This window comes from Opisthocomus hoazin, chromosome 3 (genome assembly GCF_030867145.1).
Source record: "Opisthocomus hoazin isolate bOpiHoa1 chromosome 3, bOpiHoa1.hap1, whole genome shotgun sequence".
Classification (NCBI taxonomy): Eukaryota; Metazoa; Chordata; class Aves; order Opisthocomiformes; family Opisthocomidae; genus Opisthocomus; species Opisthocomus hoazin.
Genome location: NC_134416.1, coordinates 40,434,784 through 40,448,648, shown reverse-complemented (window position 1 = coordinate 40,448,648; position 13,865 = coordinate 40,434,784). Strand labels below are relative to the sequence as shown.

The 13,865-nt window shown below is 44.3% G+C and overlaps 1 protein-coding gene across 1 annotated transcript in view; it reads right to left on the bottom strand.

Moving 5' to 3' along the window:
- Positions 1–13,559, bottom strand: part of CPA6 (carboxypeptidase A6) — an 84,686-nt gene extending 71,127 nt beyond the window's left edge. The window contains exon 1 of the mRNA XM_075415252.1: positions 13,401–13,559. Within this exon, the coding sequence (XP_075271367.1) occupies positions 13,401–13,498 (98 nt within the window). The 5' untranslated portion in view covers positions 13,499–13,559. The remainder of the gene's footprint in view (positions 1–13,400) is intronic.
- Between the last annotated feature and the right edge of the window lie 306 nt (positions 13,560–13,865).

Here is a 13,865-nt window from a genome sequence, read left to right as displayed (position 1 = left end):
TGGTAGGACTGATCTGGTCTGACAAGGTAAAATCTGCAGGTTTTCTCATCACTCTTCCAGTTTTATTTAGCAGAAGCAAAAGATCAGGTTTTCCTGGTCCCTGGCACTAACCTATACTGACTCCTTGCCATGTAGGTGACTGGCTTTATTGCTCCATTCCCAGAGGCTTAAGCTAATTAATCTTTCTATCGTTTTGTACTATTTTCCCATCCATTTGTGGGTGATGTAGGCAGGGGCAGCCGGTGCTGACTACCAGACTTTATGGGTGCCTGAGTCCATTGCTCATTATACAGCCAAAAAACGCCATTTGTCTTATGGAGAAGTCACTATAGGTCCGAGGAAAGAAGGATGGACACAGCAAAAATAACACACCAGTGGGCTGCATGCTGCCCACTGGCTAAGAACTAAGTATACATGGAGGGCCTGGATGCTAGAGTGAGACACTGATGGTCCTAAAGTCTCCAGGTCTGTGACACCTGCTAACCTGCTTCTAAACTGCAAAAGCACCTGAACTCACCAAACACCTATTTCCTAATTTGATATATATTTTTGGCAGGTGAGGCTAGAAACAAGGCTTTCAAAAATGTAACTACCTCATGTGATAAAACAGCGTACATTGTAGAGCGGAGGAAAGGTTGAAGCCCCCAAGTCCTCCTTCACTAAATTTGAGCCTGAAATACCCACATTTATGTCTTCTTGTTGGCCCAGAACCGCCCATCAAGAGCAGGTCAGCATCTTTGTCATGTGTCTTTCTGACAGACGTTGATGTTGATGACCAGGTGATGTTTCTTTGCCTGGGGCCTCCAAGAGACACAATCCACCAAATGTGCTCAGACACTGCATAGACCATGTCAAGCAGGAAGGGCTCCTCACAAGACGTGGCTGCCCGTCTGCTGAGTAGAGGAGCCCTGGTCCCGCTCCTTGCAGCTGCTTCGGATGGAGCCAGGATGACTTTGTGTTGAACAGAAACAACTCTTCCCATAGGGATCAAAACCTGCATAATTACATATTTCACTGCAGTTACAATTCTAGGCTAGACCTCAGAAAACACATCAGGAATTATTTTCATGCTGGATATTGAATATAAAAGCTTTTACCCTTTATACTCCACTGCTTTGATTTCCTCTGAAGCTCTTTTGAATAGGCCACGGGTTTAAGACTGTATCAAAACTAAGATAGCTGCTTTTAGTAAAAGCAAACCAAAAGAACCTCAGCTGAACAGACTGAAGGTGAAACTATGTAATTTTTCACAAAGAAAGCAAATTACTTAGACTGTGTGTTCTATTAACAATCTCCATGTATATTTTCTAGCATTGTCACTACCACAGGCAGATGGATCAGGGATCCAGCCTGTTGACAACAGAGTAGGATAAAGACACAACGTGCTGTCTCTGTGCCACAGGGTATGCTTCCAGCGTGTACTGCCGGCAAAGACATGAGCCCAGACTTGGCAGTGTGCTTACATGGTGCCGTTTGTTATCTGGTATGAATTTTAGGCCGAGTATGTTCCTGGCTGCCTCTTCTATACAGTTCAAGTGAGCCCAAGGTTTATGTCCCTGTTGAAGCTGCACCATGAGAAAACAGGCGGAGTTCTTAATAAAACGTCCTTATTTAAATGCCTTCCCTCTTTCCTTGACAAATACAGCTATTGTCTGCGTAACACCAACCAATTTAATAAGTATAGAGCTTGTTTTTCTGTAGACACTATCATGTCAGTCTTGTCTGTTACACAAAGGAGGACTTAAAGGTTCTTCAGACTTAGGAACGATGAAGTCCCTTTGCTTCAAAAACCCATGTGTGATGATGGCTAGTACCAAGCTTAACTTTTTCTTTGTTTTTGCACTTTTAGGAAGGTGCTTATTTGAAAATAAGCATCCCGCTATTCTCTCTGCAAGTCTGAAACGCTCATTTGGGATTGTTCCAATGACATCAGTCTGGACAGGAATTTGGCAGTCAGGACTGATCAGGAAGCCAAATTCTGCCAAGGTAAAACCATGGTGTGCTCCTTGGAGTTCACACCTGGAATTAACTGGTTTCACACAACTGTCTCCAATGCACATGTACACAGGGAAACTGAGAGGCTCAAGGTATGCAGGCAGGTACTGAAAAACCAGCCACTCCCGCACCTTCCCCGTGCCAACACCAACACCCCAGAGGCTCTGCAGCAGCCAGATCACAGCCCGACAAGCTGAGAGTCAGTTCAGAAAAAAAAAAAAAAGAGGGGAAAAGTGCTTTTTTACTCTCTTTGCTCCTGGAATTGGCTTGCTGCAGGCAGAGGAGTGCCAGTCCCTGAGCAGCAGCTGCACGTCTGGAGCAGCTGGAGCACCACTGCCTGCCCTGGCAGCAGCCGGCCATTAGCAGGGCTTAGCAGGGCTTGGCTGCACCACTGCACTGCATCTGGTGGTTACCTTGGCAGGAGTATGGTGGAGCAAAGCAAAGAGTGCACAAGTTTTTCATCAGGACTGCTAAAGTCATTTCTCACATCTGTCCTCGAGGCTTGACTTTCCTTCAGGGTCCTATCCCATACTTTTATAATCCAATGCCTGACTTTAATGCATTAATCTGTGCATTTATTTCAACTAAGTTAACACCTTCTGTGCTTTGGGAGAAAAAAAATGAAAATGGCCAAAACATTCACATTTAAAATCTGTCTACAGACTATAGTTTTATCATGTATGCTACCTGTCCCTCAAAAAAAAAAGTCTTCTAGTCTTCTGGCCTAACAAGCTGTTACATTGTCTTGTATTTAAGTTGTACCACCTTTTATGCTGCTTACCTGAAAACCTGCAGGACATTGTAATCATGAGTTATTCTCCAAATGCAACACAAAAATCTAAATTAAAAATAAAATGATCTTCTTTTTCTCCGAGTCAGCCATGAGGTGCTGCAAACTGTATCATTACACTCCTGAAGGTATCTGAAATACAGTATGATATAAGAAATAGTATGTTTTTCTTAGAATAACCTGACTGTAATAAACCCCCTACAAACTCATTTTCAAGGTGGTACTTTGGTAGCCTCCCCTGTACAGAGGCCTTAACTGAGCTGCAGAACATAAAGAAAATAAAAAACATCTGGATTTGGTAAGATACTTCTGTTTTTTTTCATGGGTGTATGCAAGCAGTCTAGAACATCATCTCCTTAGCAAGTGCTGTTTGTTTCGTGTATTGCTTTGCCTGGTAACTTTATGGTGTGGCTTCTCTTTAGATAAGCACATGTGCAAGTCTCATCGTTCCCCAGGAGAAGAGGGAGCTCTGCAGAACCTTGCTCTCCAGAGCATTCAGGCTGCACAAAGCGGACACTGGCAGGAGGAACAGGTTCAGGCTCACTGCTTGCTGCGGTAAGCCAGCCTGTGGCAGCACCCAGCCCAAAGACGAGGCATCCTCGCTCCTCCTGGGTGACGAGCAACGCCTGGCTTTTGGTTTCACAAGAAAGCAGTGAGGTCCTTGGTCTTCCTCCTCATTTGGCAAGCTCAAAGGTGCAAAGTATTAGAAAAACTGGAATATATCGTCTCCATCCATTTGCTGGTCTATCTTTTCAACTCAGAGTACTTTGGCTCACCTACCCTCAGGCGCCTTGCACAAAAAGCAGTTTCAGAATTTTCTTTGCAGATGCCTTCCTCATAATCGGTGTCAGTTTAAGGTCTGATTCTGAACTGATACACTGAGGTGTAAATTAGTAGCACCCTGAAAATCCATACAGGTTTTGCTGTAACACCAATATCAAATCAGAACCGTATCTTTGTACTCAACCATGTAAACAAAGCCTTTAAATCAGAATCAAAATTTACTGAAAAAAAATAGGATTGGGCTTAATTGTCTCCAGAAGTTTGCTGATTGTAGGTCTGCTCCTGCAAATCAGAGACCAGCAAAAGTCCTGTTCAGTTCTGCAAGCAGTTTCGCCTGCAGCAGAGTTTGCAGAGAGAGGTCTAATGTATAATCGTAATTATTGGTTCTCATTTTGCAACCAAACCTGCTTATCATTGCAAACAGAACAGAGAGTACAGGTTTCACTGTAAGTTGTTTTCTGCATGAAAAAATAATACTAAGAGCATAAATATGTAAGCTACGGGGGCAGGGGATAGTCACAATGCTGTTTATTTTAATTTTTTTTGGTGTAGAGGGTCAAACTGCAGAAAAATTCTCCTTATCTTCTGCCTGGGAGTGAAACAAGTCATGCTGCTTGAACAGTAAAAATACTGAGTGGTGAACTACACTGCCTTGTCTCCAGTTTTTACTGCTATATGTATACTCGCAACGGGTTTTGCTTACAGAACTACTGAACAGATGCCCAATGATCAACAGATCTGTTTCTTTCTTGACTTCTGCCTGAACATTCTGCACACAGTGCACTGCTAAACACTGTGTTCTACAACAGAAGAGGGAGTACTTTTTCTGTTACGTATTCAGAGGTAAAATTAAGGAGAAAAGATAAGTGAAGGACAATTCAGCGAAACAGATGACAGAGTTTACCTCCTAGAGGTAGTGAGAAACGATTAATAGTGGCCATTCACCTTCAACCGGATAAAGCAATAAATGCTTCCTATGGCATTTTGACCATGCACGGCCGTTCCAGACATACAGATTACATTTTTACAGATATTAGAATTTCAGGAGACCTCAGGATCCTGTTTATTGTGCAGTGTGGGATACAGTCCTATGCAATGTATGAAATTAGAGTTCCCTACAAATTACTAGCAATGTATTCAAGAAAAGCAGATTCTTAGCTTTCTTTTTTCAAATTTTCTCCTTCCAGAACCATGATTTTCCTTCTGCACTACAATTCAGTTCCACTGTCTTTCATGGGAGTTGCTCACATATTTTAGATTCCAATTTATTAGATAAAAAAAAATCAGCATGTGCGTAATTTATATAGTGTCTGTCCCCTGTTAAGTGCTTGTTAAAGTCCTGTACAAAACATTCAGAGTTGAGAACTTCCTTTTAAAAAGCCCATGAGTGACTCTGGGAGAGTGAATTCACAGCAGCAGCAGTTGGAAGTGGGTGTGGTGTAGAACTGGGAGCTTTGGAGTTCACCGCAATGAGTACCAGAAGCCCTAGGAAGAGTTGTACTTCTTCGCCTGCTTATTTCCATGAAGTTCTACATGGATTTGACATGTGAATTATCTTTTTTTATAAGTATCTTTGTTTAAGTACACCTTAAATGTATCCCGTTTTTTGCAGAACCTAATTGTTGGACTCAAAACCAAGCCTGAACATGAATTTTCTGTAATAATACACTACCATCCCATCCGTAACATATATACTTTTAAAAATGAGGAAAGTGTAAATGTTTACTGGAATTGGTTTTCCACTTCCCAAAGAATCATTCTTACCAGAAGACCATAGGTTGCACCTAGTGTAAAAAACCTAGGAAAGGTTCAGATCTCCCAAGTGTGGGTAGTTAAGGCTTGGCGGTCTGAAGATGTCGCGCTGTACGGAAAGGTAGTGTCCCCCCCCCTCCTAATAGCCAATAGCGTTTAACCCGTGAAGTAAGCAGACGGAAGTGATGCTGTAAACCTAGGCTATAGAACGCTGTGTTATTTATCAATAAACGCCATTTGCCGTCCACCACATTGGTGTCTGCGTGCTGATGACCCGAGCGGCCGAGGGGTGGGTCGCCGAGCCGTCCCTGAACCAGGTCGCCACGCCAACGAAGGTGACAAGTGGTGCCGAAACCCGGGAAAGACTCGCCTGGAATCGGGTGAACGGCGGCCGGAGCGGCAGGACCAGCCCGGCGGGGAGGACGCTCCCGGACTAGCAAGGAGGATGGAATCCCTTGTGAAGGACCGGATCATCGGACACCCCCGTAACCCGTACACCCCGGTGACAAGAGAAGACGACAAGTCGGCAAACGTCCTGTCCGAGCCTGAAACCTCCTCACGGACAGAATCCAGACAACGGCAGAATAGCGTCCGCAAAGGGGGGCTACGATGCCCTTGTGTGATCCTAATCTTGGAGCTTGTCACTACAGGACAGGCAGAATCAAGTTACCATCACCATCAGCCATATAGGTGGGTCCTACGGAACCTTGTAAATGGTCGAGTAGTAAGGGAAGTCATAACAGCAGGACCTCCTAGATTTGCTGCTCACCTGTGTGAATTAGCACCCATACAGCCCTGCCTAAACCAGCGGCCCTATTACTTATGTCCACAATCTAACCCAGGAAAGGGATATTGTAATTCTCCTAATCAATATTATTGCGCATATTGGGACTGTGTCACTATCGCTTCCGCTTGGACACCCCCAATCCCAGACAAATATTTAACGACAACATGGGGACCACTAGGTTGCAAACATCCACGACTTGATTGGTCTGGAGGATCTGTAGGGTACAGTAATTGTGACGCTATAATCCTCCAAGTAATTCATCCAGAAGACTCAAGATGGGTAACGGGAAGAACTTGGGGAATTAGGTATTGGGAACCAGGACAAGATCGAGGTGGATTGATACATATAAGGAAGGAGGAAATAATAAAAAACCCTCCTCATGGAATTGGCCCCAATCCAATTGTTAGTGGACCACAGATAACTGCTAGCCCCCTGGAGACCACCCAAAGTGATGTAATATCCTCCCTCGATGGGACGAGGGAACCCCCCTTATGGAAACTAATGCGAGCTACCTATGACACCTTGAACCAAACCAACCCAAAACTAACTGCACACTGTTGGTTGTGCTATGACGTGAAACCCCCTTTTTGTGAGGCTATAGGGGTAAACACAACATATAGCCTAGACACCCGATCCATACCACTTCAGTGTTCTTGGGGAGAGAAGAAAAAGAGGATAACCATGCAATATGTTTCTGGATCTGGGACCTGTATAGGCAATGTGTGGGGACAAAAACGAAAGCTCTGTAGTTCTGTCTCATCCACAGTGGGAAAAACCAAAGAAAAATGGGTTATTCCCTCTGAAGGAGCTCAATGGATCTGTTCCAAAACGGGCCTTACTCCATGCATATCTCTGGCAGTGTTTAATCCTTCCAATGAGTACTGTGTTCAAGACATTATTGTTCCAAGAATCTTATATCATGAAGAAAAAACAATCTATAACTATTGGAATGCGGAAAAACACCGCATTACAAAAAGGGAACCCATCACTGCTATCACAATAGCCACCTTATTAGGTGTGGGAACGATAGGGGCTGGAACAGGAATTGCATCTCTCATACAACAAGAAGGTTTCAGCTCCCTAAGAGCTGCTGTAGACGAAGACCTGGAGCGAATAGAAAAATCAATCATGGCATTAGAAAAGTCCTTAACCTCACTATCAGAAGTTGTGTTACAAAATAGAAGGGGAATGGATATTCTTTTCCTACGACAGGGAGGACTCTGCGCTGCATTAGGGGAAGAATGCTGTTTTTATGCTGATCACACCGGAGTAGTCAGAGACACCATGGCCAAACTTAGAGAGGGTCAAGAAAAAGAGACAAAGAAGCCCAACAAGGCTGGTTCGAATCGTGGTTTAACCATTCGCCATGGTTAACCACCCTGCTATCCACCTTGATAGGACCAATTGCGATGATTGTAATAGCACTAATTTTTGGACCCTGTATACTGAATGGAATCGTGTCGTTCGTCAAGAGTCGATTGGAGAAAGTTAACATCATGTTCGTAGAACACCGTCAGCTGCTCTAAAAATGTACCTACCCAGTGTTTTCCTAAAAATTTACCTCAACTTTTACCTGTTTACTGTGCCTTATACTTTTTCAGGTTTATAGCATATACTTTTTAAAACTATAAATATAATGTAAAATATAGAATAAATATAAAATAAGAATATCGATAGAATTTTTAAGACTTTAAGATTGTATTCTAAAATTATATTATATATATTTTAAGATTATATTTTAGCTAATTTACAAATGCATTTGTTCAAGGCGCCTTATATTTGTTATCGTAAGATCTTAATATTTATATTTTTAAGTTATAGTTAAGATTAATTAAGGTTAAGTCTAACATAATATTAAGTTTAAGTCTTAAGTTAAATACTAAGTTAAGTTAAGTTAAGTATTACAACTTTATATTTCATATTAGCCTATTTAGTTAAGCATAAGGAGGGGGGAAATGTGGGTAGTTAAGGCTTGGCGGTCTGAAGATGTCGCGCTGTACGGAAAGGTAGTGTCCCCCCCCTCTCCTAATAGCCAATAGCGTTTAACCCGTGAAGTAAGCAGACGGAAGTGATGCTGTAAACCTAGGCTATAGAACGCTGTGTTATTTATCAATAAACGCCATTTGCCGTCCACCACATTGGTGTCCGCGTGCTGATGACCCGAGCGGCCGAGGGGTGGGTCACCGAGCCGTCCCTGAACCAGGTCGCCACGCCAACGAAGGCAACACCCAAGTATGTGTGCAAGCTTTGCTCATGTCCTGATTTTTTATGTCTTCCCTTACTCCCCATACTTTCTGCCCCTTTCTTCCACCTGCAGAGGCCAGACAGCAACCACACCACCACTCAGTGGGCTCCCAATTTGGACAAGTACAGGACCAGGCTCCCGTGGTGACACGAACCTGGAGATCAGTTTAGACACAGCCATGATGAACTGGGAGCCTCCTTGCCTGGCATTCACTTCACCTGGGTAATGTGGATGTGCACTGCTGTTCCAATTATTATTTTTTCTTAAAACGTAAAAAAGGGAAAGAAAGAGCAAGTGAAACACTTCATATTTCTCATTTATAATGAGGAGGGCAGAGAGTCTTAAAAAGGTAAATTTATCATGGCTGGACTTAGAGGAGAAAAGGAATCAAAACTTGGCAGTAGTTTTTTTTTCCTCTAGAAGAACATAAATGATATTGTGCAGGGGGAATATCAGGTGATGAGAAAGCACAAAATTAGAGTTGCGGTGTTGGGACAAGAATGGGTATAGAGGTCCCAGAGCTGTTGTGGATTTCACTGATCTGTGCTCTTATTAGGAATCACTGGTGCTTTGATTAAAGAATTATTGATTATTAGAAAATAGGATACTTAAAATTGTTTGTTGTAAGCTGTTTTGCTCACAGCTTTTCACCTTTCAAAAGCTCCCTAATACCATCCAGAGAAGCACTAAGTGTGGTTTTCATGTGAATGAGTACTATTAACTTCCATGTAATGCTGGTGGCGTGCTTTCCAAATGCTTTTTTTGCCAGTTGTGTGTATGACATTTTACTTTGACTGGGGAGTGCGGAAGGAGAGCTGAGCAGCAGAGAGAAAGAACTTTTTTTACATGGCAAAGCAGACCTTTTAGTCCCTGATTGAAACATTTGGAAAAAAATCTGCAGAGGGTTATAGCACAGAAGGAGTTCCTTTCCACTTCTCAATTCCCTCAGCAACTCATTTTCGTCACAGTCCCATGTGTTTTTTCCATGAGACAGAACAATTGCCAGCTATTGTGTGTAAGGTATTGTGGGATCAGAAGCGCTCAGCTGTGGTATGAAGGGATATTAGCGGGCATTAAAATACTTGAAATTTGCTGAATGCTTTCAGATTTGGTATCTGTGCTTATCTACATGAACAGTTGGCTTATGCAGTTATCAGGATGCGATGTCCCAGTAGCTGCAGCATATTGTATCTTGGATTACAGAACATTTCTTTACTGTTTTCATTTTCCTGGTTATCCACCTCAACATCACTCCCAGATTATTTTACATGGTTGTCACACAATAATGTAAGCATGTACCATAGCCTTCACCCAACCAAGAGAAATGACAATTATGTGCAGCACTGCAACCCACAGAAGAATAATATCTTGGAGGACTTAACATCTCAATCCAATATTTAAAAAGACTCCAAAATCTCCAGCAAACACCTTAGTGAAGAACTGGCCAGGTTTTCTTCAGGCTTTGCCTGCGTTTGGTTATTTGAGGTGAGAGCAGAGGTGAGATGAGGCACACTTCCAAAAATGCTCTGGAAGAAGGGTGGAAAATGGTGGGAACGTGCCCAACCGCCACGTACACGTGGAGGTAGGTGAGCTGGAGTAAAAAGATCTTAGTAGTGATTTTTAAAGAACAGAGGAGAGTGATGCTTTTTGTCCTAAGAAATCTTGACCTGCTAATGGGAAGCCATCTCCTTCTTCATAGGCTTCCTAAGAGCAGGAAGATTGCTGCATTTGGTCAAAAACCCGATCTCTCAAAGCCCATCTGTTCCAGTACCCTACTCTAGGAAGCTGTCAAAAGACAACTACCCAAGGCGGAGTAACAAAAGCGTATGATATTACCACTAAGTACTCTCCCATCCTACAGTTACTTTTGATGCAGTGATCTCCTGGGCTGGATATCATTTCAGCAGTATACCTAGCAACTCACCCTTCCATGGACCTGTCAAGTGAACCCTTGTAAACATTTCACATCCTTCGGCAAGGATTTCCACAGGTCTCACACCTGTGGGGTGAAAAAGTTTCTTTTCAATCTGTTTCTTACTAGATTTGTTTTATGCCTCCTACTTCTTGTAACTGCAGAAACAGTGAACAACTGATCTCTATGCACCACCTCCATGTCACTCAAAGCCTGTAGATATCTCTTAGGCCTTGTTTCTATTAGAGATCAAAGAGTCCTCGCTTGCTTGGTTATTTCAGGCACTTAAAACATTCCATACATTTGGTTACCCTTGTTGTCCCTGTTTGAACTTCTGGTAATGGTCTGCTGAAAAATCCTCTTGAATATATCACATCTACTCTGTCCAAGCCCTGAAGTGTCCCCCACCTTGCATATCTCCCCTGCGACCTTTGGGCAGAGTACGCAAACGGGCGAAGCAGAAATGTGCGTGTGTGAGTACAGTTCTGAGTTTGCTGCCGGGTACCTGATTAGCAGTGTCTTTCAGAGGCAAAGGCAGCAGCTCCAAGCTCCTCCTGAATTCCTGCCGGCACAAGAGCACAGAGGCAGGCTGAACTCCCGCGTGTTGTGTGAGGCAGCAGAAGGCAGGTGTGTAACTGTTCCTCAGTCTTTGCAAGAACTCAGTGGGCATGAGAGTTGCTGCCTCTTTGCTGAGACTTCCCAAAGGCATCTGGAATGCATTTGCCTAAAGATGTGTCCATATGGCATACCTGGCCTGCTCTGAACACAGTCTGGAGAAGTTAGTTTGGAGAAACATGTGCAATACCAACTAACACTCTTATGTCAGAGTCCTCAGCTCAAGTGCTACAATTGCTCCATGTCTCCTAGTGCTGGCCTGAGTTTATAAGATGTGTTTTCCATTGCTTCTTTGGTTTTTTTTCCTCTCATTCTTTTGCCCTGATTATATTTCTACCTTTCCCCTATATGGTAATAGAAATGACAAGGATTGACACACATTTCTTAGCACAAAACGAAGTCAGGTGGTTGGGATGCCCCTCTTAACGATGCACATTAGAAAACTACATTCACCTCTTGACTGCCTTTCTCGAAAAAAGCTACCAAACAAATATTCCCCTTCAGTGATGACCAGGTTCGGTAGTGATGGCAATACCTGCTCAACTGTTTCTAATCAATCACAGAGGAAATGAAATGATCCTGCCCAGGACACTGGGCTGATGACAGATTCCTCAGAAGGACAAGATATATTCACAGTTCTGAAGAAACCTTCATCCTGTTTCAAACTAGTTTTTCATCACCTTTTATTGACACAAATAATGCCAGGATAGTAGAAATGGAAAAGATTAGTAGAGTGGGAAAATTACCAGGTTATTCTTCCATTTTGTGCTACACATGTGGTACACATTCTGGTTTCTGTTACAAATGTGACCACATTTTCAGCAAGGCTTGTAAATGCATCTTGGCCTCCTTCTACAACTGCCTATTGACCCAGAGCTTTATAATGAACTCTAGCCTTTTTTTTTTTTATGAGTAGTGATTTTTGTTGTGCTTGCCCAAATTCCGGAATCTGCTGAGATGTCTCATTTTACTAGACTGGACTCCACGTGAAAGCTTCTAGGACAGGGATCAAAAAGGAGAGCTTGGGTGGGTCTTTCACATGTCATGCAGGGCACATAAAACTCTTAAACGAGCAAATTATCTTTAAAACTTTATCAAGAATGGCTGGTAAATCAAATAAATGAGCTGAGGTACAATACTTGAATCTGCATGCATTTTTTTCTATTTTAACCAACTTGATAATAGATTAAGAAGCTCACTTAAACCTAGAGGATATTAGAACGTATATTTTGACATCTCATACATCGATCAGTAGTTAGGTCATGTAACTAACATTCAGAAAAAGTTACAGACCAGCACTGGGAATGTGTTATTCATCTCAATATCATCTGCAAACAAATTGAATACAATCCTGAATTTAAAAAAATTCGGTCTTACTGAGACCGCGACTGTATAACCGACTCCAGACAGCAAGAACAGTGCTCCTGCTGCACAAAACTTCTGAGAAGACCCGAGCTTTAAAGCACAGTTTAGTTTTCTGTCCCGTTCCCTTCTGGCACTGCCAGGAGGGCTGCTGACTGTGGTGGCCAGTTTGGTTTCGCAGTGCAGACAGGTACTGGGAGCTGAGGAACTGAACAGGGATGGTGTTAGTTGTTTAACTACTTTCTGTCACTAACAGTGACCCAGGGGTGAATGGCTTCATATCTCGTTACCAAACACTTGAAGCTCATGGAATGTTTTTTTTTTTTAAACTTCATTTTAGTAGTGGAATTTCCATGCCTGGCTTGGCTGCTTTAATAAAACAGAAGGAATAATACAGCTTCTGCTTCCACAGGGAGGTGTGCTGATCCCGAGGAATTTGCCGGTCAGTTTGAACGAATTTTATACTGTATGTGAAAAGATGCCACTGGCTTCTAATGCTCCTAGATTTTACTGTCTTTTCATTTGCATAATAAATCTATCCATTTTGTTAAATACTTGCTAAAAATAAGTCTTTAAACAAGGCAAAAAGAGCAGACACTTTAGAGGCAAAGGCTGGCAGTGATACCACCTTTTACTACTACTTCGTAACCTTTCCCACACAGGTTTGAACTTAAAATGAAAAAAAAAAAAAAGAAAAAAAAAAGTCTAGATTGAAATACGTGTAAAAGTCTTCACCCACAGTAAGGTTAATCAATTCCCGTATTGGCTGAGCTTTTCCTGCATTCAGTAAGACCGCACGTTGCTCAACTGTTTTAAAAAACAATTTCAAGTTCCCTTCAAATCGTCCCCGAAAGGAAAAGACAAACCTCCATCCACTTCGGAGCACGCTGAAGCCTCTCTAAAACTTTTTTTTGCCCCATGTACAAGCGCGGTTTCTCTTTCTCCGAGGACACTAAAACTTTTCTTCGCCCCCCCGGGCAGCATCCTTCCTATCCCTAGCAGAGCCGGACGGCATCCGCGGCAAGCAGCGCCGGGGCGCGCTGCAGCTGAGCCGCAGCGAGCGGGCAGCCGGCCCGCAGCCGGATGCGGCGCCCGCACACGCCGGGGGGAGGGGGGGTGGTTAGCGGAGGGAGCGCGGCGGCGGTGCGGGGGGACTTACCCGGCGTAGCGGCCGCGGTGGTGGCGGGGCGGCAGCGCAGCCTGGAGGCAGAGCAGACAAAGGGGCAGGAGCGCGGCGGGGCGCCCGCGGAGCGGCATGGTGCGGGGCCGCGCCGCCACAGCCACCGCGCACACAAAGCCGGCGCGGAGGCGGGGGCCCGGAGGAGCGGGGCGGTCGGAGGTGTCGCCGGTCGCCGGCGGCGAGAGGGGAGAGTCGGGGGAGGACGTCGCCCGCTAAGCCCCGCCGAGCCCGGGCGCGGGGACGGGACGGGGCGGGGAGGGCTGCGGGTGCGCGGCCCCGCCGCCGCCCTGCCCCGGGGGGGGTGGGCTTCGCCCGCAGGTGCTGCCCCGAGGCGGGCGGTGAACGCGCGGTGAGTGGCGTCGGGGGGGGTCGGGGTGTTTATCGCCGTGCTTGTCCCGGTTGGGCGAAAGAGCCGGGTCTGAGGAGGGGGCAGGTAACGCCTAC